At 44.0% G+C, this 23,449-nt stretch overlaps 1 protein-coding gene across 3 annotated transcripts in view; it reads right to left on the bottom strand.

Moving 5' to 3' along the window:
* Positions 1-23,449, bottom strand: part of TBCD (tubulin folding cofactor D) — a 974,871-nt gene that overhangs the window by 134,225 nt on the left and 817,197 nt on the right. For all 3 annotated transcript variants that reach the window (XM_029600281.1, XM_029600283.1, XM_029600282.1), the window contains exon 35: positions 8,711-8,788. In XM_029600281.1, the coding sequence (XP_029456141.1) occupies positions 8,711-8,788 (78 nt within the window). The remainder of the gene's footprint in view (positions 1-8,710; positions 8,789-23,449) is intronic.

Genomic DNA, 23,449 nt, shown 5'->3' with positions numbered 1-23,449 from the left:
TCATTAGACACTATCACCCCAAGGTCCCTCTCCTGCTCCGTGCACATCAGCCTTCCCCCCTCCCCCCCCCCCCCCCCATCGAATACAGTTCATTCGGATTTCCACTCCCCATATGCATGACTTTGCACTTCTTGGCATTGAATCTCAGCTGCCATATCTTTGACCACTCTTCCAGTTTCTTGGGTCTGGACAAAGGCTACTCCTTTCTTCTAATCCTCCTTGACATCTCGGCGGCGTTCGACACCGTCAACCACTCCATCCTCCTGAATCGCCTTTCAGACATAGGCATTTCCGGATCAGTCCACAGCTGGTTCAAGTCTTTCCTTAGTAATAGAAGTTTTAAAGTCATGATTAACAATAAAGAATCACCGTCGACAAATTCTTCTCTTGGTGTACCCCAAGGATCCTCCCTATCTCCCACCCTTTTCAACGTCTACCTCCTCCCCCTCTGCCATCTGTTAACTAGTCTCAATTTAATTCACTATATTTATGCAGACGACGTGCAGATTCTGATTCCCATAACAGAATCCATTACCAAATCACTCTCGCTCTGGAACAACTGCCTACAATCTATCACCAGTCTCCTCAGCAGTTTAAATTTAGTTCTCAATGCCTCAAAGACCGAACTACTCCTCATTTCTTCCAACCAAGACAACCCCATTCCACAGACCCAACGCAACTCACACCACAACTCCCATCTCACCCATACTCATGTAAGAGATATCAGGGTTATACTAGACAACCGCCTTAATCTAAAGAATATGATCAACACCATAACCAAAGATTGCTTCCACAGACTACAGGTGTTAAAAAGACTCAAACCTCTCCTATTTTTCCATGACTTCAGGACAGTTCTTCAATCCTTGATATTTGCCAAAATAGACTACTGCAGCTCTCTCCTCACAGGCCTACCCAGCTCAACTACCAAGCCGCTACAGATGATACAGAACGCCGCGGCCAGAATTTTGACCAACACCAACCGGAGAGAACATATTACTCCCATCCTCCGAAACCTACACTGGTTACCAGTCAACTTCAGAGTCCTACACAAATCACTCACTTTAATACACAAATCCATCCATAATCACCTTCAACTCGCCCTCAAAATCCCTTTCAAACTCCATACTTCCAACAGACCGATTAGAGAAATCTACAAAGGAGCGCTACAAGCCCCCACAACCAAAGCCACGCGCCTCATCTCGACCAAAGACCAAGCGTTCTCAATAGCAGGCCCAGCCATCTGGAACAACCTCCCAGCAGATCTCAGGCTGGAACCTTGCCTACTATCATTTAAGAAAAAACTCAAGACTTGGTTGTTCCGCCAAGCCTTCCCGGATCCTTCAGATACACATTAGACGACGAACCTGCTCACGAGCAATAGAACCTCGCTCCTCCTCTAAATACTTCACAAGCATTAGTACCTCTTCTAATAGCTTCTAGCACTAGACTTGGTTTCTTAATTTATTGCCCTTTCAAGCCTTTCCTTCCAGCTGTTTAAGCTTCCAAGTTTTTGCAGTCCTTGTTAAATGTAACTTTTGTTTCTTCTGATTATAATAAGTTGTTTATATTTACTGTTCTGTCCCTGTTCGATGTAAACTGATCTGATATGGTATTTAACCTTGAAGGTCGGTATAGAAAAATGCTAAATAAATAAAATAAATAGATAAATCTTAGTAAAAGCAAAATAAGTTCCCTTTACTACCAGGCACGCTAGCCCTCCATATGAAAAGACAGTAATTTACCACTAATGCATGTTCTATTGAGAAAACACAACAAATAAAATTGATACAAATGCCTACATGCTAGTAAAATACCTCACCTCGGTCACGCACACAGAACTGACCTTCACCATGTACAGAAAGATCACAAATTATAAATATGGAGACAGAAACTGGAATAGAAACCCAAAAAAGCCACTCTACATGCAGTGCAAACCTGGAGAAATGGAAAGAGAAACATAGCATCTAACATAGTCCCAGGATCTGCAATAATGCACACAAACTAATCCGCACAAAGTTATACCTGTATTATGGAACATACTCAAACAGTAACAACCTTATCTATGAATAGGTAACACTACAAATATTAAACCAAGTCCTAAACACTAATACACTTCCTATTAGGAAAACAGAACAAACCAAGCTGCTATAGATCCACACAGAAATAATTGTAAAACTATACTAATAAATGTTACAAAACAGCTGATGAACAGAATAACATCCAACAATTAAAAACTCATAAAAATTATTGATTGTCCAAATATCAATAAAATATTTAAAAACAGACACATCACATAATACCCAATAATAAAAATGGCAGTCAATCAAGAAAAATAAACTTAAAAAGCTAACTTTACTTACCCTCTCCAGCAACTCTCCTACTCCTTTCCTCTGTAGGCCAAAAGCCCACTCCAGAAGCAGTAGTGGCTGCTGAAGCTCTGTTCCCATGGTCCTCTTCCTTAGGGTCCACAACCAGTCACTCACACACATACCCCAAATTAGACCCCATGACCAGTCTCTGTCTCACACACACCAGTAACCTCCCTGACCAGTCTCTCTTCCTCACGCACAACAGTCACCTCCCTGACCAGTCTGTCTCTCTCAAACACACCGCCCTGATCATTCGGTCTCTCATACATACATCAGTCACCTCCCTGATCAGTCTGTCAACTCCCATGGCAGTCTTGCTTCGGCGGGGTTGGGTTTCCTCTTCGCTGTCACAGAGATGAGCTCCCGTGGCAGCTTTGCTTCAGCAGGGTCAGGTTTCTTTGCCACCAATGGCCTGGACACTGCCACTCCTCCCTGTCCCCAAACTACCCCACCCCCGGGCTATGGGAGGCCCCCACTTCCTGCCCCACCAGCCAGAGGCTTCCTCCCTTCTTCCTACTCCCACTGGCAGGAAGAAGGGAGGAGGATTCCCATTGGTCTATGGGGGCAAGAAAAAGGGAGAAATGAAGCACAACTGGGGCAGTGGGACACCAGGAGCTGTGACATACCTGCCGGTGCTTGGCAACACATGTGTTGAGAATTGCTGCTCTATGGATTGTGCAGAGGTAGTTTTCACTGTCCCTGGTGAAAGGAGGGGGTCAGTTATAACCCAGAGGCAACACCAATGGCCAAATTTAGGGTCCTTGATTGCAGAATTGCAAAAGGAAACCTACTGCATGGACCCAGCTGAAGACTGTTGCTACTATGACTCAAGAAGTGAGTAGGAAGATATAAAATATGGCTGATAGTGCTGGCTTCTAGTTGCAGTATGAATTAAGCTGGAAATCCAAAGGCGTAGGAAGAAACTGCTGGACCAAAAAGCCAAAAAAAAAAAAAAAACGAACGAATTTTGGGAGCATAATAAACTCACAAAACACAGTTTGAGTATAAAAACGCACTCAAGGTTGTCAAACATAATAAACAGTTTACTTCTATAACATTAAAAATTTACTCTAGCTGAGAAACAAACTATTTATATATGATGTTGTTACAGTAAATCATGAAAGAGTTCGGTGCCATATGCACCCCAATGTAAAATCATAATTTAGACAATGCAATTTCTTGGTATCTTATCTCTCTATCTACTATAGAATTTTTTAATCCTGGATAAAAACTTTTCTGTTAATGTGGCTGAAGGGTAATGCCTCAACTCTAGCTTTATTATTTAAACCAAAATTTGAGAAAGTTTGTTTGAAGTTCTTTGTATGGATTTACTACAGTTTAACCAACTCACTATGCATAGACATGTTTGAATTCTTGACACCAACCACTGTAACTTGATTCCTGTCATTTATCCTCACAGATACAATCAGTATTTCTTTAGCTAAATCATAGTTTGAAAAATGATATTCCCTGAAGCAGCTTTGAAGGTTTAAGTGAACACTACCAATTTATATTAGGTAAAAAAACAAAAATGTGCTAACTCAAACCTTGATTATTAATATTTGACAGAACCACCACTAGTTTCTCTTCAGTGCTTGTCTAATGAAAAGCATAATTTTCAAAACCTGTGGGAAGCTTTAGCAGTACCATGGGGTATTTTGTATCCATGGGCCTGCAAGCTCTGTATGGAGTTTTCCTTTGAAAATTCAGGGTGATATGCACATTGTGGGTACAAAGCAACCGTGAACTGAAACAAAGGAAAGGCAGTGCAGGCTTGTACTGCATTGCCGTTGATAACACAGGGAAAAGCGCGTGAAGGAGAGAAGCGAGAGCAAGAAGGGGGTGGGGGGATAGAGTAGGGAGAGTGCGCAGGGATGGCTAGCGATTTCAAATACAGGCTTTGGATTGGTTGCGAGGCATAAGGGTTCATGCATCCTCCTCAGCCTGGCTGCATTGGGCGGATCAGCAGTGAGAGAGGTGCTTGGCTCGATGTCGTTGAGCAAATTCGGCTAATTTTGTGAGTCTGAGACCTGCAGTGGTTTTCGGGTTATAGCACTGGTTTTTGTTTGAAACGCTTGTTGCAAAAAAATAATAATACACCCCAAGTTTAGTTTCTCTAGACGGCAATAGCAGTGCGGTGTTCTCAGGTATCGGAGGCAGCGGGCCCGGCCCGTGTGAGCTCCAGCCAGTGAGCATGTTGAGGAAGGGACATGAGAGGGACTGTCGTTCGGGCACTTGTGTGTCTTCTTCCAGGGCCGGTGGCAGCAAGAGAGGAGCGGCCAGGAGGACATCAAAACCGCCGGCGAGGGCAGCTCCGGCAGCACATGCAAGTGCTAGCAGAGCTCTGCTGCCGGTTACCAGCTCAGGTCCTCAAATTGCGGGAGTTAGTGAGGGACGTTAAGATTGCACGTAAAGTGACATTAGTTCAGATGCAATCTTTGATAGGCTCGCTGAATTTTGCCTGTCGGGTTATTCCGATGGGCAGGGCTTTATGAAGGTTCACATCCGCCACAGTTGAGATCAAAGCGAGGCATCATTACATTTGAGTCACGCATTGGATTAAGGAGGAGTTGGAAACTTGGGAGTAATTTTTACAATCTTTTAATGGGGTGTCGTTGATCCCAGAGAATGAACTTTCTAACAGGGACCTTGAGCTTTTTTCAGATGTGGCGGGAACTTCGGATTTCGGTGTCTATTTCCAAGGACAATGGTGTGCGCACCAGTGGCCGGATGATTGGGTGGAGAGTGGGTTGACCAGGAACAGCACTTTTTTGGAACTCTTCCCAATGGTAGTCGCCATGGCTATTTGGGGAGAGCAGTTGGCTAATAAGAAAGTCGTATTCTGGTGTGACAATTTAGGAGTTAGAGTAAGTGATTAATAAGTTGTTGGCTCATTGCTTGAAGGTTTCAGCATTGTTGCGGGAATTGTTAGCCGGTTGTTTGCATCGGAATGTTAGTATTAGAGCCAAGCATGTACCGGGAGTGCAGAACATCATTGCTGATGCTCGTTCTCGTTTTCAGTGGAAGGTTTTCCGGGAGTTGGCGCTTCATGCGAAGGAGATGGTGGAGCAGTTTTCAGAGGAACTATGGAATCTTGGGAGGATGAAGAATGGAAAATTATTCGGCAGTCTGTCGCCCCTGTGACATGAGCGGGATATGTAGCGGGCTGGAATGCAGTGACTCGTTTTCTGCAAGTTGCGGGTTGGAAATTGGAGCCAGTTACGGATGATCTTCTATTGCAGTTCATGGTGTGGGCTAAGAGGCGGGGTTATTCTGTTTCTACAGTTAGAGTGCAGCTGGCTGGGTTTGCCTTTTTCCAGAAATTAAAGGGATGGGAGAAAGCAATGTGTAGTTTCCAACTTAAGCGATTCTTGGGGGGGGGGGGGGGGGGGCAGAGAGATTCGGGGAAGGAAGGTGACTCGAGAAAGCCTATTAGATATGGGAATTTAATTGCACTGATCAGTTTGCTGCCTGCGGTGTGCTGGTCGGAGTTTGAGGCTTTACTCTTCAAGACGGCATTTTCGTTGGCATTTTTTGGAGCCATGCGGATAAGCGAATTGGCGGCAAAGTCTACCAAGGTGGGTTTAGAGCAAGGGTTATTAGTGCAGCATGTTCAGGTGCTTGAGGATTCGGTGGTTTTGTTTTTACCTAAAACTAAAACAGATCAAAAGGGTACGGGGCAGGTCATCACGCTTCTTCCAGCTTTCCCTGCCTGTTTGCCCAGTGCGTGCCTTGCAGTCGTATTGGACAGAGCGCCCGTTGGTATCGGGGACCTTCTTAGTGCATTTGAACGGGAGACTGATAAGCAGGTTTCAGTTCTCCAGAGTGCTGCATATGGCACTGCGTGCCATGGGGAAGGCTGTGAAGGAGTATAGTTTGTATTCGTTCCAAATCGGCGCAGCTACGTCAGTGGCAGAAGGGGTCATTTCAGGGGTGGGCATACAGGAAATAGGGAGGTGGAAGTCGAAGGCCTTCCTATCTTATGTGCGGTTGTAAAAAAAAAAAAAAGAGAGAAGGGGGGGAGGATAGGTAGGCAGCGATTTTCAATAGGGTTGGATGTTGAGGCTCTGCGATTAACAGTGTTTTCTCTTTGCAGAGCAAGTCAGGGCAGCGGGGAAACAAGAGTGCGTCTGGATTGTGGGCCACTCTTATGTGCACTGGGCACAGCGACGGGCATGGAAGAGACCATATGGAGAGCACCTTGATCTCGAGAGCCGGAATGTGCCCTCGCCTGGTTCAGCAAGCAATGAATGGAGTGGGATGAGCTTTTACCTTTCCTATGGGAAGGGAGGGCTTGTGGGGTGTGCCTGATGTATTGTTGCTGCATTTGGGGGGTAACGATGTGGGTTCTAAAACCTGTATGGCGTGGGTCACGTGTATAAAAGAAGGATTTGTCTCAAATCCTCATACGTTGGCCACAGGTCAAGATTGGTTGGTCGGACATTATTGTGCGGCTTTGGTGCAAGAACGATGTTTTATGGAAGTTGGGGGTGCCTAAGATGAACAAATTGGAAAATGGGTGATTCGAGAAGGGAGGTTTTGGGTGCGGCATAGTTGGGTGTGGGGGGGTGGATGAGAGTTTTTTCAGAGGGGATGCGATCCATTTATCAGACATTGGGATGGATCTGTTAAGCAATGATTGGCAGGAGGGGTTAGAGCAGGTATTGAGGGTAGGTTAGAGGCCGCAATGGGGAACAAGGGCGATGTAAACCCGAGCCCAAGGGATTGTTGGAGGAAAGGGGGGGTTAAAAGGGGAAAGGGGGGGCAGTTCGTGTAGCGGGGGGCTGCTACACGGGATGGCCAATGAGCTGAGGGGCTAAAGCTTGAGGCCAGGTTTGTCCATGCTGGTAGCGAGGCGGGGAAAATTGGGGGGGGGGGGGGGGGGGGGGGGGGCTTTACCACTGGGGCGAGGTGGTAAAGCATTTGGAGGGAGGTGGGGGAAGTTAATGGGGGTGGGGGTTGTTTGTTATCATTGTTAAGTTTCAATGTTAGTCGACTGTTCAGGCTTGGGTTAGGTAAATAAACTGCAGCCTGTTATAATGCCAAAAGAGATAAACTGTTTCATGTGTTATTTGGGGGGGAAATGGGGATTGAGCCAAGTGCATGTCTTGACTCCGTGTGTTAGTGCAAAATATATTCCTAAAAGTACATCTGAGAATTTCAAAATGAAACTCCCTTGTACACTTTTCTGTGCCTGCCCCAACCCCATCCCTGGTGCTGCCCCCTTCAGGAATAGCTTAAAATACACATGCTGTCATTCAAGGCACATAATTGTAGCCTTGTCCATGGGAATATGGGGGGACAGGGAGATTTTCAAACTGCGTTCTTACCCAGGTAGAGACTTATGAAAATCGCCCCATCATGAAAAGTATTTTCCCAATTTGTGTGTCATACCCCTTACCACAATAGTTGTTCCCTGTACATTTGTTTCCTGATGTATGAATTATGCCATTCCTACATTCTGAGTTACTTTTAATTCAAGTGCAGTGACTTTTAGTTCCAAGAAAAAAACAGCTAAAACGCAGTTGTTAAACAGACCAACCAACTGGTAAACAGCTATAGGCAAGAAAACCTAAACAACTGCGCTTTTGTAATTGCTATTTCAATTCATGGAAGTAGGAGATAAGAACAGTACCTGAATTCAAGAAAGCATGGGAGAAGCACAGGGATCTTTTAGGGAATGGTAGGAATTGTAGAGATGGGCAGACTAGATAGGCTGTTCAGTCTTTTCTGTTGTCATGTTTCTATTACATAAAAATGCCTGCATTTTAATTATTTTGCATTTATTTCCTAGGTTAGCTCTTGGTTTGTTACACAAATGAACTAAAAAGGTTGTTAGGACTACTCCTAAATACATTGTATCCCTAAAGCAGCAGCTGAAAAAGTAAGAAAAATAAAGTTAGCATTCATAAACTGTAAGAGATTCCTGCAGAAAGAGGAAAACAGGAAACAATATATGGAAAAGCTAAGAGAAACTGGGTAAGTAGTCAGGAGAGCAAACATTAAAATGAAAGGAAAATAGCAAATATGGTAAAGGGGGCAGGGAAGACTTTTTTTTTTTTAAGACTACATAAACTGTGAGGATGTGACAGCGGATGGACAACTATACATATGCCATTTATTACACACTTCTATTAAGCACCCAGTGCTTGTCACTGTCTCAGGCAGGATACTGGACTAGAAAGACTTTGGTCAGATCCATTATGGTAAATCTACTATTTTTGTGTTATGTTCTTACATATTCTTACAATTATATTCCATACATAAAAACCCTACCACTTGACCACTTTCTTCCCAACTCAAACAAAAAAACAAAAGCAGTGTAAAAGAAAATTATTTACTTTTCTTCAGTTGTGAACACATCAAAACAACCGTTGGCCAGCATCTGGTCCAGCATCTTCAAAAGAGGAATGGAAACTCTATTAGGAAAGAAAAACAAAACAAGGTTAGCAGTCCATGCAATGGTCTTCATTCTTAATACTTGCTTTGGAGAGAGACAAAGCAAAGAAGTTCTAAGAAAGTACAGAGGAGCTTTACTTTATTACAGCATTCTGCTGGTTCAATGTGAAGCAAAAAGCATAAGGCTGAGCAACTTCCTGTAAACACTCAAAATGCATCGTAAATTCCAGGTAAAACATCACCTGCAGTGGATTAATAGTATTTGAATAGTGTTCATTTTTTCTTAATAATACTTCACTGTAATGGTTGCACCATTAATCAAATGCTGCTATTTGGGTATAGAACATGGACATGACAATACAAAAGTAGCCTCAACTGGCCAATCACATTGCAAGTTACAGTCATTCAATAAAAACAAAAAAGAGGGGAATAAATCTTTGAAGCAAACAGGATGGAATAAACAAAATAAAGATACAAATGGCAACCCATAAAAATATCAAAGGCAGGGGGAGAAGCAAGGAGAAGGGAGGTGGCCCATTCTCCCTGAACTTTCTTGTTTGCCAGTAATTTTACCATCTGGAGGAGCAAGCTGCAGTCGCGGACCTGTGACGTCAGGTCGGACATCTCCCCTACTGACTTTAAAATCTGCGGAGGGGCGGCGCCCCGCTGCTGCCAGCACTAAGCCTAAGCCGGGCGCGCCAAAGGGGCGCGCGCGGCTTGGACTAGCTTAGATCGGAGAGACTGAAGACCGGCAAAATTATTGGTGATTTTTCTAAATGGGTAAAAAGAGGAAAGCACAGATCGTTACATCCTCTTCACGCAACAACAACAACGCACTGGACCTATGAACCACCACGTGGTTAGAGAGGTGGAAACGCTAAGAGAGGACAGGTTAGGAGCCTCATCTTTGGTCTCCTCCCTAAGTCCTGGCGATGGACCGAAGTCTCCCCTATAGCCGGTCGGATTTTCATCAATAGACGCGGTGGGAAACCGGGTATGTGCAGCCCAAAGGGACTCTGGCCTAGTGAATCAGGCCGATTCTTGATGGACTGAGAATGTAATAACTTCAATTATTCAAGAGATGCAACCTACCGGTGGTGAAGGTAAACATAGCCCTGTGGTATTACAGGGGAATGTTACCTTGGACGATTTAGGGAAAATGATATTAAAACTTGATAGCAATATTATAAAGATGAATGAGTCGTTACTAACTGTGATTAAGGCTAACAGAAATCAAACTGAAGAACAAGGAAAGAAAATTGTTAAATGTGAAAGTGAATTGATTTCTGTAACAAATAGAATGCAGTTAATACAAAATTCTGAGAATGCTTTTATTCATGATAGCTTGGTCATTCATAAAGATTTAGAATATATGGAGAATTTATTTAGAGTAAAAAATTTAAGGATTGTTAACTTTCCTATGACTTGTCTTCTAACTCCTTGGGAGTTGTTTAAAAAATTCCTAAAAGAGAATCCATTATACGAAGATGAGGAGATCCCTAAACTTTCTAAGATTTATTATTTACCTAAAAAGAACCCCCAAGTAATTGGGGGACAAAATGTAAGAGATACCTCATCTTCACCCGGTATATCGACCTTCTTAGAGGAGTCGGTAGATCTGATTAATAGTAGGGCTACTCTAATTATTTCCTGTGTTGTAGAACAAGACAAGGAGAAACTGTTTAAAAAATGTTTTGCGGTTAGAGAAATATTATTTTTTGGACATCGTGTCCAAATCTTTCCTGATGTAGCGAGATCCATTCAGGCAAGGAGGAGGACTTTTTTGTCTTTGAAAAGTCGGGTGTTAGCACTAGGTGTGATATTCTACTTAAAATTTCCATGTTTATGTTTGATAACTTATAAGAAATTTGGTTTTGTTGATCCAACCCAGTTAGAAACGTTTATAGCAGATAAAAATCAGGTATTACTATCAGAGATAGACACCAAATAAATGAAAGTAACTCCCTTCTCCTTATAAGATTTTTCTTCTAAATCCAACAACTTGATTAAGTAAGGTTGGATATTTCCTGGATTGATTATTTGTTTTCTCCCTAAATATAGGGTTTATGAGCAATGTAATAAAGGATTATTGATATGTTATGGTAGTTTCTATTATAAAATATTGCATTGTATTACATATTTTCCTGTTTTTCAAGATGTATATCATTGATGAAAATTAATAAAAATTTAAATTATAAAAAAAAAATATCAAAGGCAGAATACTCCATAAAAAGAGGGTCAACCCGCAGCTTCCAGGGAGGGCCTCTCCTTAACCTGGCACTTGCCAGAGGGGGCGGCCCCCCCGCCTTACCTCGGTGCCGCGCGGTGGTCTTTTGGAGCCCCCCCCCTATGGGGAGAGGTGAGGGGATGACGCACGTGGTGTAGCGACGCTGGCGCGTCACCAAAACTCCAGCGAGCACTGGGCCAGATCTCTTTTCACGGCCAATGCTTGCATTTGTAGTCGGGAAGCCGGGAGTGAGGGGATCGCGGCAGGGGCCTGAATTTGTGATCCAGGCCGCCCAAAGGCCGATCGGAGCCAGAAGAAAGTGGCAAAAAAATCGGGCAGGCAGGCCACAGGCCTAAAAAGAGGACCTGGAAACCAGAGCAGGAATTTAAAGGCACAGGCGGCCTTTTTTGTGCTATGAGGGGCTGCAATGTAGCAGCCACGTGTCCGAGCCCACGTGGAAGCTGTGGAATGTGGGCAACGAGAGGACAGACACCGAATTAAGAGAGGAGAGGATCCAAGGGATTTTGGCAGCATTCCCTCCCCATAACTGCGAACTGAGTACAAAAAAAAAACCCACCCCGTTTTGCACTTTCCAACAAGCATGGATGGGGGAAGAGCAGGAAGAGCACGGGGGCGAGCAACACAGCAAAGGATGGCAGAACCCCGAGAAGCACGGGGGGCACCATCACCGAGTCCAGGGGAGGGAGGAGGAAGAGCCGGAATGAGACAGAGACCGGAGGACAGGAGTCAAAAGGCAAGCAGGAGCGGCCGTAAAGGGACAGAAGGCGCAAAAAGGAAGGAGCGGAAGCTGGCAGAAACCGACGGGCAGGCAAAGAAAGCGCGAAGGAGCAAGGTAGCAAGCGTGGGACAGCAGGAACGCAGCCTGATGCGGGATGATGCGGTCCGCCACAGTAGGGTTTGCCCATGTGGCCCATGATGGGACCAGGGGCCATGCCTGGAACGGGAGCACCGGGCTCGACCACAAATTCAACCTTGCAAGGAGAACATGAGGGAAACCAGTATGGTGCCGCGCCATGGCAAGCAGCAATGTCGCAGCCTTACTCCACATGGTGGTAGGTACCGCCTCCGTGGAATACTTCGGCGCCCGGCAGCGCAGCTACACTGAGCGGCAGAGCCACAGGCGCAGAGGAACAGAAGGAGCCGGTGCAGGTAGAAAAGAGGCAAACCCGAAAGGTCCCGCAACCCAGAGGACGGGTCAATGCGGAGGGGGAGCGGCAATGAGCAAACGGCACAGCAAATGGAAACCGGCGATGGAGCAGCAAGCACCGAGGACAACAATGAGGCGGGAACGACAGCCGAGCGAGAGGCAGCAGCTGGAACGAGTGCAGGCGAGCGGACAGCGGCCAGAGAATCAAAAGGCAAGGGTATTAAAAGGAAGAGAAGAGCAAGCGGATCCACTGCTGGCTTGTCGGAGGAGGACTCTGATAGGAGCGAGTCATCGACAGTGACTCCGGTGATGCCCGAGCGTGAAAGCTCTGGCAGCGCTGTCTACCTTAGCAGAGTTATGGGAGAGCGTCCCCAGGGATTTGGGAAGTAAAATAAGGCGACGAGAGTATATCGATATATTCTCAATATTAGAAGGCAGGAAAGGTGCAGCAGAAAAAAAGAAAAGGGGAAAAAAGGAAGAGCAAAAAGGGGTAAAAGTAAAGGTCCCAAAAAATATAATTAATTGGACCAGAGAGTATTTAAGAATGATTAGTGTCATAGGGAGGGAAGACCCATCCCTGTAGGCCCCCATGCTTAGCTATGCAGACACGATACTTGAATTCACCCAAAATTTCACCTGGTACGTATATCTTTTTAGGCATACACTGTTGCCATACTCAATGTTAATGTACCAAATGGCACATCAATAAATTTGTTAAGAGGGCAGAGGATGGTTTCATATGCTTCTCCTGGGCAACCACCTTGGTGCCTTACTTTTTAATCATTAACTCACCCTCCGACCTCCGTTTTTTATTTCAATGTTTGTTTTAAAACGACTGGCAACAGAGTTACCCCTGCTTATTTTTAAAGCTTGCCTTTCATTTAGCATGTATCAATATATATTTTTGTGTGCAACCGCACACGATACTTGAAGCATACAAAGAATACCAAGGCTGATGCTGGCTAAACTATGACAAAAAAATTTAGAGATAAGATGGAGGAAAACAGAAACATGTCATAGGGGACACAGGATGTGGGATTATGGTTACGGCAGATGACCAGCAAGGCCATGGATATAGGAATAACACACAAAGAAGGGAGGGCAGGCAATGGGCAGACAACATCGGGGAGTAATCAATGGGGGAAAATGGAAGCAATAAGGTATGCTAGAGATTTAACGAGCCAGGATGCACATTTCAGGAATGCAAATTCAAACATTTATTTATTTTAGTTAATTATTTTCTATACTGACATTCATGACGCCTGTCATATCACATCGGTTCACATCGAACAAGGGTAAATTAACATTAACTTAATCGTAGCTAGGAAGCTACTAATAGAGTAAAGAGAGGAGGTGAGTTACAATGAACGAGGGTTTCTGGAACTTTGAGGATGGAAGAGAGAAAGGAGAGAGGGACATTTAAGTAGTAGTCTAAATACTGAATAACCGCGGAAGGAGACAGATGAAATTTGTTATGACAACAATATACATAAGAAAAAAATATACATTATACAATACTGAATGTAACACTACAGATAATAGGTTAGGGGATAGGCTTGTTTGAACAGCCATGTCTTAAGTTTTTTCTTAAAGGCCAGCGGGCAGTGTTCCTGGCGTAGGTCTGGAGGCATGTTGTTCCACAGAGATGGCCCAGCTGTGGAGAAGGCACGTTCCCTGGTGGATGTGTGGAGAGTGGATTTGGTGGGAGTGGCTTGAAGGGTTCCTTTATAGGCTGCTCTAACCGGTCTATTTGAAGTATGGAGTCGTAGCGGGATTTTGAGCTCGAGCGAGTGCTGATTGTGGATGGTCTTGTGAATAATGGTGAGAGACTTATGAAGGATTCTGAAGCTTATGGGGAGCCAATGGAGATGCCTGAGGATGGGCGTAATGTGATCTCGTCGGCTGGAGTTGGTTAGGATTCTTGCAGTAGCATCTGGAGCATTTGCAAGGGTTTTGTGGTGGTTGTGGGGAGGCCAAGAAGGAGGGAATAGCAGTAGTCGATTTTAGAGAAAAGGGTAGCTTGGAGGACCGTCCGAAAGTCATAGAAGTGGAGGAGGGGTCTAAATCTTTTCAGAATTTGTAGTTTGTAGAAGTAGTCTTTAGTTGTATTATTAACACATTTTTTTAAGTTCAGTTGGTTGTCCAGTGTAACGCTGAGGTCTCTCGCTTGGGCAGTTGTGACAGTTGAGGGGCCTGGGAGGGAAAGGTTATTGTGGTCCAGGAAAATTTATTTATTTTTATTTATTTAACACGTTTCTATACCGACCTTCATGGTAGGGACCATATCAGGTCGGTTTACATCAAAAAGGGGGAACTGTAACGAAACCGTAGGTAACAGGAAGAACAAAGTTACATTCAACAAGGGAGGTAAACTTGGAAGCAAAGATTGCTGGAAAGAAAAAGACTAAGGAACGAAGTGCTTAGGATAATGATAACAAATGATGAGGAGTTCAGTTTTGGCCGGATTGAGGACGAGGTTGAGACTGGTGAGGAGGAGGTTGATGGAGTGAAGGCAGCTGTCCCAGAACTTGAGGGTTTTGGGGAGGGATTCTGTTATGGGAATAAGTATCTGCACGTCATCGGCGTATATGAAATGAGTTAGATTTAGTTTTCCGAGGAACTGGCAGAGGGACAAGAGATAGATATTAAAGAGGGTGGGGGAGAGGGAAGAGCCTTGGGGTACTCCAAGTGTTGAGCTGATGGGAGGGGATTCCTTGTTGCTTATTCTGACTTCATAGTATCTGCTATTGAGGAAAGACTCAAACCATCTGAGGACAATACCTGAGATACCTATATCTGAGAGGCTGTTTAGGAGGAAGGAGTGATTCACGGTATCAAAAGCGGAGGAGATGTCGAGCAGTACCAGTAGGTATGGTTGTCCTTTGTCTAATCCCATGAGGAGGGTATCCGTGAGAGAATTTAGAAGGGGATTCTGTGTTTAGGAATTTACGGAAACCAAACTGAGCGGGATAAAGAATTTTGTGTTCGTCTAGGTAGTCGGAGAGTTGGGTGTTGACTAGTCTCTCCATGAGTTTGGCGATGAAAGGCAGGTTGGAGATGGGACGGAAGTTAGAGGGATCTCCTGGATCAAGGTTAGGTTTCTTCAGTAGGGGTTTAAGGGTGGCGAGTTTCAGTGCGTCCGGGACTATTCCTTGAGACAGGGAGCAGTTTATGATTTCAGCCAAGGACTTGGAGATGGTGTTAGGAATGGAGAGCAGACATTTAGTCGAGATGGGGTCAGAGGGATGGGAGGAGGGTTTCATGTTCTTGAGAAAGGATTCAATTTCGAGGGAAGAAGTGGGTTCGAAGGAATCGAAGTTGGCTCTCGGGTTGATGGTGGTAGAGTAAGGGGGTGGGGAAGAGGTATTAGTAGAATTGAGAAAGGCTAAGAGGTTGGAGATTTTTTTCTGGAAGAAGGTTGCGAGTTCGTTGGACTTTGGGCTTGGTTGTCGGGGATGGCAGGGGGGTGATTTAATGACTGGAAAAGGAACAGTGTGCAAATCCAAGGCTCTCGTGCTAAACTTTCAAAAGGGAAACTTTGATAAAATGAGAAAAATTGTTAGAAAAAAACTGAAAGGAGCAGCTACAAAAGTAAAAAATGTCCAAGAGGCTTGGTCATTGTTAAAAAATACCATTCTAGAAGCACAGTCCAGATGTATTCCACACATTAAGAAAGGTGGAAAGAAGGCAAAACGATTACCGGCATGGTTAAAAGGGGAGGTGAAAGAAGCTATTTTAGCCAAAAGATCTTCATTCAAAAATTGGAAGAAGGATCCAACAGAAGAAAATAGGATAAAGCATAAACATTGGCAAGTTAAATGTAAGACATTGATAAGACAGGCTAAGAGAGAATTTGAAAAGAAGTTGGCTGTAGAGGCAAAAACTCACAGTAAAAACTTTTTTTAAATATATCCGAAGCAGAAAGCCTGTGAGGGAGTCAGTTGGACCGTTAGATGATCGAGGGGTTAAAGGGGCACTTAGAGAAGATAAGGCCATCGCGGAAAGATTAAATGATTTCTTTGCTTCGGTGTTTACTGAAGAGGATGTTGGGGAGGTACCCGTAATGGAGAAGGTTTTCATGGGTAATGATTCAGATGGACTGAATCAAATCACGGTGAACCTAGAAGATGTGGTAGGCCTGATTGACAAACTGAAGAGTAGTAAATCACCTGGACCGGATGGTATACACCCCAGAGTTCTGAAGGAACTAAAAAATGAAATTTCAGACATATTAGTAAAAATTTGTAACTTAACATTAAAATCATCCATTGTACCTGAAGACTGGAGGATAGCAAATGTAACCCCAATATTTAAAAAGGGCTCCAGGGGCGATCCGGGAAACTACAGACCGGTTAGCCTGACTTCAGTGCCAGGAAAAATAGTGGAAAGTGTTATAAACATCAAAATCACAGAACATATAGAAAGACATGGTTTAATGGAACAAAGTCAGCATGGCTTTACCCAGGGCAAGTCTTGCCTCACAAATCTGCTTCACTTTTTTGAAGGAGTTAATAAACATGTGGATAAAGGTGAACCGGTAGATATAGTATACTTGGATTTTCAGAAGGCGTTTGACAAAGTTCCTCATGAGAGGCTTCTAGGAAAAGTAAAAGTCATGGGATAGGTGGCGATGTCCTTTCGTTGATTGCAAACTGGCTAAAAGACAGGAAACAGAGAGTAGGATTAAATGGGCAATTTTCTCAGTGGAAGGGAGTGGACAGTGGAGTACCTCAGGGTTCTGTGTTGGGACCCTTACTGTTCAATATATTTATAAATGATCTGGAAAGAAATACGACGAGTGAGATAATCAAATTTGCAGATGACACAAAATTGTGCAGAGTAGTTAAATCACAAGCAGATTGTGATAAATTGCAGGAAGACCTTGTGAGACTGGAAAATTGGGCATCCAAATGGCAGATGAAATTTAATGTGGATAAGTGCAAGGTGATGCATATAGGGAAAAATAACCCATGCTATAATTACACGATGTTGGGTTCCATATTAGGTGCTACAACCCAAGAAAGAGATCTAGGTGTCATAGTGGATAACACATTGAAATCGTCGGTTCAGTGTGCTGCGGCAGTCAAAAAAGCAACAGAATGTTGGGAATTATTAGAAAAGGAATGATGAATAAAACGGAAAATGTCATAATGCCTCTGTATCGCTCCATGGTGAGACCGCACCTTGAATACTGTGTACAATTCTGGTCGCCGCATCTCAAAAAAGATATAATTGCGATGGAGAAGGTACAGAGAAGGGCTACCAAAATGATAAGGGGAATGGAAACAACTCCCCTATGAGGAAAGACTAAAGAGGTTAGGACTTTTCAGCTTGGAGAAGAGACGACTGAGGGGGGATATGATAGAGGTGTTTAAAATCATGAGAGGTCTAGAACGGGTAGATGTGAATCGGTTATTTACTCTTTCGGATAGTAGAAGGACTAGGGGACACTCCATGAAGTTAGCATGGGGCACATTTAAAACTAATCGGAGAAAGTTCTTTTTTACTCAACGCACAATTAAACTCTGGAATTTGTTGCCAGAGAATGTGGTTCGTGCAGTTAGTATAGCTGTGTTTAAAAAAGGATTGGATAAGTTCTTGGAGGAGAAGTCCATTACCTGCTATTAAGTTCACTTAGAGAATAGCCACTGCCATTAGCAATGGTTACATGGAATAGACTTAGTTTTTGGGTACTTGCCAGGTTCTTATGGCCTGGATTGGCCACTGTTGGAGACAGGATGCTGGGCTTGATGGACCCTTGGTCTGACCCAGTATGGCATTTTCTTATGTTCTTATGTTCTTATGAAACGTAAGAACAGGGCCTTCGCGTCAAATTGAAAGTTGTGGATTTTGTGTGCGTAGAAATCTCTTTTTGCTCAGAGTATGGTGGTCCTGTAGCTGTGCAAAGAGGATTTGTAGGCAGTCAGTGAGTTGGGGGGCGGGGTCCTTACGCCATTTATGTTCTTTGTATCTAAGCTCTTGCTTTAGTTTCTTTAGTTCTGGCGAGAACCATGGTTTTTTGTTCTTAAGGGCGGGATTTATTACAGTAGTTGTCAAGGGGCAAATTTTGTTGGCTACAGAGTTTGTGATGTTGAACCAGGAGCAGAAGGCTGAGTCTATATTAGAAAAGTCTAAGTTCTGTAGTTCATTGGAGAGGTGGGAACTGAGGTCGTCCATGGAGCAGGGTTTCCTAAAGTAGAGGGTAGTCTTGGAGAGGGGGAGGGACAGTTTTTCTTTTACCGTGAGGTTGCTGGTGATCATCGAATGGTCAGACCAGGGGACAGGGGTACAGGTGGGAGGTGTCGTGTGTGTGAGGCAGGAGTTTATGAAGATAAGATCTAGGGTATGGCCTGCTTTATGGGTGGGGCTGTTAATGATTTGCTTAAATCCCATGGCCTTAAAGGAGGCCAGTATGGCTTCGCAATTGGGGGATGGCAGAGTCACGTCGACATGGAGATTAAAGTCTCCCATGATAATGGCCGGGGAGTCAGTATCTAGTAGCCCTGGAGGGGAGTAGATTAGACAGATTTGTAATTGATTACATTTGATGAAGCTAGTTTCTAGTTTAGAGGCAGTCTTCGCAGTCTGAGGAATTAGTCTTAGACCTTTTTTGGCAGCTAATAATACGTCGCCGCCTCTTTTTTTTTGTCTGGTTTATGAAAATATATATCATAAAGATGTAGCGGTAGTTGGTTAATCAAAGCAATGTCAGTGTGTTTAAGCCAGGTTTCTGTTATTGCACAAATGTCCGGCTTCGAGTCTAGTAGATAGTTGTTGAGAATGTGAGTTTTTTTTGTGAGGAATTGAGCGTTGAAAGGTACTGTGAGAAGAGAGTGAGTCCAAGGAGTTGTGTAAGGGGGAAGGTCATGATGGGTATAAGGGATCTCGTTGGGTGGGTTTGGGTGGGGGTAGATGGTTTTTTCAGGTTGCGGTAGAGATGGTTGATGATGGGGAAAGTTTGCATCACTGTTATGGTGTAGAGGGAATGGTGTGGTAAAGAAAGGAGTGTGGACAGGGTGGGAGCAGTTTAGTGAGGCACTAGGAGACAGGGGCTGGGGAAGAGGGCTTGAGGTAAAGGCACCCTTCAGTGGTGTCACGAAGGGGCGCACAAAGGGGCAGGCCCCTTTGTCGCGCTCCTTAGGCACGCGGTGCCAGAGGCGCACTGCTGCCTCTTTTATAGTCCAGTCCTGTCCCATGTCGCTGCCTTGGGAGCTTCGGTGGGCGAAGTCAGGTGGGCCGGCGGAGAGAGGGCTCGGTGGTGCTGTTGGGCCTGCGGGGCGCACTGCGGCATCGGTCGAGGGTGGCATTGGTCCGTCGGTGGCAGGAGAGCAATGCAGCTCGGAAGAAGGCAGCGGGCTGGCCGAGTGTCGATGATCGCAGCTCATCAGTCTGGGCATGTCCGGAAGGTGGGTGGCACAGCAGGGGCCTACTGTGGAGGTGGGTCCGGGAGGTGGAGGCCTACCGTGGAGGTAGGTCTGGGCTGGGGCCTGCACGGGTCAGCCGTCCAAGTTGGTTCTGTTCTGTGTGCGCCGCACCGCACCCAGCAAGTAAGTGTACAAAAAGAGGCCCGGGGCACGCAGGGGGTTTTAGCGGCAAAGGAAAACAATAGCGCATTCATCAAGGCACCTTCACCGGTGCGATTGGCAGCTATCAATAAATGGCTGGCAGAATACTCTTGACGAACAGATGCTGCCAAGCTAAGGGAGGGTTTCCAATACGGTTTAATCATACCCTTTCAGTGAATAATTAAGAACGCAAGCTCAGGGAATTCCTTTTCCGTAGTTAGGCATTCAGATATAGGGCAACGTAAGTCAACAAGGAAATTGAAATGTGCAGAATGGCGGGTCCATTTGTGGACCTGTCATTCCAGAAAATGATGATGTCTCCTTTGGCGGTAGTGCCAAAGAAAGAACAGGGTGACTTTAGACTAATACAGAACTTGTCCTATTCGCCGGGGGAGTCGGTAAACGACAAACTGCCGGAAGAAGCTTGCACGGTGCAATACGCGTCTTTCAATGCAGCAGTTACATTGGTGAGGCAATACGGAAAGGGGGGTGTTAATGGCAAAAGCTGACATAAAATCTGCATTTAGATTGCTCCTGTGCACCCTGACAGTTTCCCACTCCTAGGTTTCCACTTTAATGGTCTGTATTATTTTGACAAATGTATGCCAATGGGATGTTCCGTTTCTTGTGCATATTTCGAGATGTTCAGCACATTCCTACATTGGGCCCTACTGTAAATGGCCTTTTACAAAATTGTCCATCTGATATGAAGGTAAACTTCATATCAGATGGATATGAAGGTGAAATGGATATTTCCAGGTGAAATGTTTACACAGTTCACCTGGAATGAGCAGAGACATTCCTGGGGGCAGGATTGGGGAGCATTTTGTACTTATGCATTTTCAAAAACATGTGCATAAAAATATCCCCCAAAATTTCTGCATATAATTTTGCATGGGTATTGTGTGCAGGTAATTTCAGTGGAATAATTTTCAAAAGGAAATATATGAATATGCTTTTCCTTTGAAAACTGGCATAACTTATATGTGTATGTACATAAGAATATAAGAAATGCCAAGCTGGGTCAGACCAAGGTTCATCAAGTCCAGCATCCTGTCTCTGACAGTGGCCTATCCAAGCTAAAGTAACTGGCAGATCCCATAAAGAAGATCTATTTCCAGTTAATCACTCCCAAGAATAGCAAAGACATCTGGTAATAACATGTTATAGACTTTTCCTCCAGGAACTTGTCCAAAACTCTTCAAACGCCTACTATGCCTGTGCGCTGACTGAAAAAGAACTTTCAATGATTTGATTTAATTCTACTAGTTGTTAGCTTCATGGCGTGTCCCTTGTTTTAGTATTTTTTGAAAGGGTAAATAAGCATCCTTTATCCATTCTATCCCTCATGATTTTATAAATGTCTATCATGTCCCCTAGCTGAAGAGCCCTAGCCATAGCATCTCATCATAGGAGGGTCGTTCCATCATTTTTGTCACCTTCCTCTGAAACTTTTCTAGCTCTATGTTGTTTTTGAGATGGGGCAATCAGAACTGCACACAATATTCAAGGTGCGGTCTCACCATGGATCAATACAGATGCAAAATGATATTTTCAGTTGTACTCTCCATTCCTTTATGGATCATTCTTCCTTTCTATTTGCTTTTTTGACTGCTGCCACTCACTGAGCTGAGAATTTCAATGTTTTGTCCGCAAGTACTCCAAGGTCCTTTTCCTGGGTGGTAACTCCCGATACAGAATCTAGTATTATGTACCTATAGCTGGGATTGGTTTTCACAACATGCATTACTTTGCGCTTGTCTACATTCATTTTTATCTGGCTTTCAGTTGCCCAGACTCCTAGTCTCTGAAGGTCCCTCTGCAGTACCTCACAATCAGCTGCTATTTTAAGAACTTTGAATAATTTTGCCATCTGCAAATCTGATCACCTCACTTGTTCCCTTTTCCAGGTCATTTATGAATGTGTTGAAAGGCACACATCACAGTACCAATCCCTGTGGGACTCCACTAATGACCATTCTCAATTTGGAAAACTGAGTATTTATCCTATGGTAGGCCTCTGTTTCCTGTCTTTTATCCAGTTACCAATCCACAATAGCACATTCTATTTTATCCCATGTCTTTTTAATTTCCTGAACAATCTCTCATAGGCAACTTTGTCAAATGCCTTCTGAAAATCAAAATACACTATATCAACCAGCTCACCTTAATTCTACATGTTAATTTATGCCTTCAAAAAAATCTAAAAGATTGGTAAGGCAAGTCTTCCCTTTGCTACACCCTTGTTGACTCTTCCCCATATCTATCTACAATGGCCAGTAATTTTGTTTGTAAGAATGGCTTCTACTATTTTGTCCAGCATCAATATCAGGCTCACCAGTCTATAGTTTCCTGGATCACCCCAGAGGCATTTTTAAAAAATTCACATAACCCTGGCTATCTTCCAGTCTGTTTCTAGCTCTAAAATTTTGCCCTCATGCAGAGTGTGGATTTTTAAAGTTTCCATTCCAGTTTTTGTCTCCACATTTGTAATTTGTGGTCTTTTATTTTATATTTGAAGGCCAGATATATGTGTGTGACTGAGGTGAGGTATTTTACTAGTAGGTTGGGATTTGTATCAATCTTCTTTGTTGCGTTTTCTCATTCTAAATAGGACATTGGTGCTGTACTGCTGCCTTTTCAAAGGAAGGGCTATTGCTGTTTGAGTTCTTGGAATTAGTGTTGCAATGGTATGGAAGGTTTGCTACACATGTGCTGAGTGTTTTTTTTTTTCAGGTTTTCTATTTTACAATGCGCCTGGTAGTAAGGGAGCTTATGTTTCTGTTACTGAGATAGCACCAGAATATCTTTTTTATATAGCAATTTTTATTTGAAATACCCTAGTTCTGCTCTGCATCCATCGTTTGGGGACCGGGGGGGAGGGGGGGGGGGGGGGGGGGGGGGGCAGGGGTGTGGTTCCTGTGAATGCAGAGTATATGTTTACATTTAGCCCCGTGATGTTCAAGTGTTCAGTGTGTCACGCCTGTAACAATTATCTGCCAGGTGTGTCCCAATAGAAAAAAGGTTAAGAACCACTGGCCTAGACCTACTGATAGACAGGCTTGATGTTAACATCTCACATCAAAGCAACTGTAAAGTCTTCCTTTTTCAAACTAAGGGTCAAATTAATTAAGGCTTTTCTCCAATTTTATGTCTATGAGAAAAACCCTTAATGAATCAGGTACTAAGAGTGGTACAAAGATTGAAACCTTTCTTGGTAGACTTCTGATTTCAGAGCTGTTCTGCAAGCAATGGTCCTATCAAGTTTAGATTTCTGCAATGTGCTGTATAATGGACTTCCCTCCTTCTCTGTAAGACCTTCGCAGTTTGTGCAGAATGCTGCTGCACGTATTTTGATGGGAACCCCATTACGAAAGCATATTTCTCCTAGTCTACAGGCCTTACACTACCTTCCAATTAAATTCAGATTCAAATATAAGATGGCATCATTGATCCAATGGGTTCTTCATAGTGATCCCAATTGCTGGATACATTCAAAACTGAGCATTTATAAACAATCACATTCCCTGAGATCAGAGATGAAAGTTAAGAACATAAGAACATGCCATACTGGGTCAGACCAAGGGTCCATCAAGCCCATCATCCTGTTTCCAACAGTGGCCAATCCAAGCCATAAGAACCTGGCAAGTACCCAAAAACTAAGTCTATTCCATGTTACCGTTGCTAATAATAGCAGTGGCTATTTTCCAAGTCAACTTAA

Source organism: Rhinatrema bivittatum, chromosome 4, assembly GCF_901001135.1.
Source record: "Rhinatrema bivittatum chromosome 4, aRhiBiv1.1, whole genome shotgun sequence".
In the NCBI taxonomy this organism is placed as follows: Eukaryota; Metazoa; Chordata; class Amphibia; order Gymnophiona; family Rhinatrematidae; genus Rhinatrema; species Rhinatrema bivittatum.
Note: the sequence above shows the minus strand (reverse complement) of the source record. Positions and strands in the feature narration are given on the sequence as shown.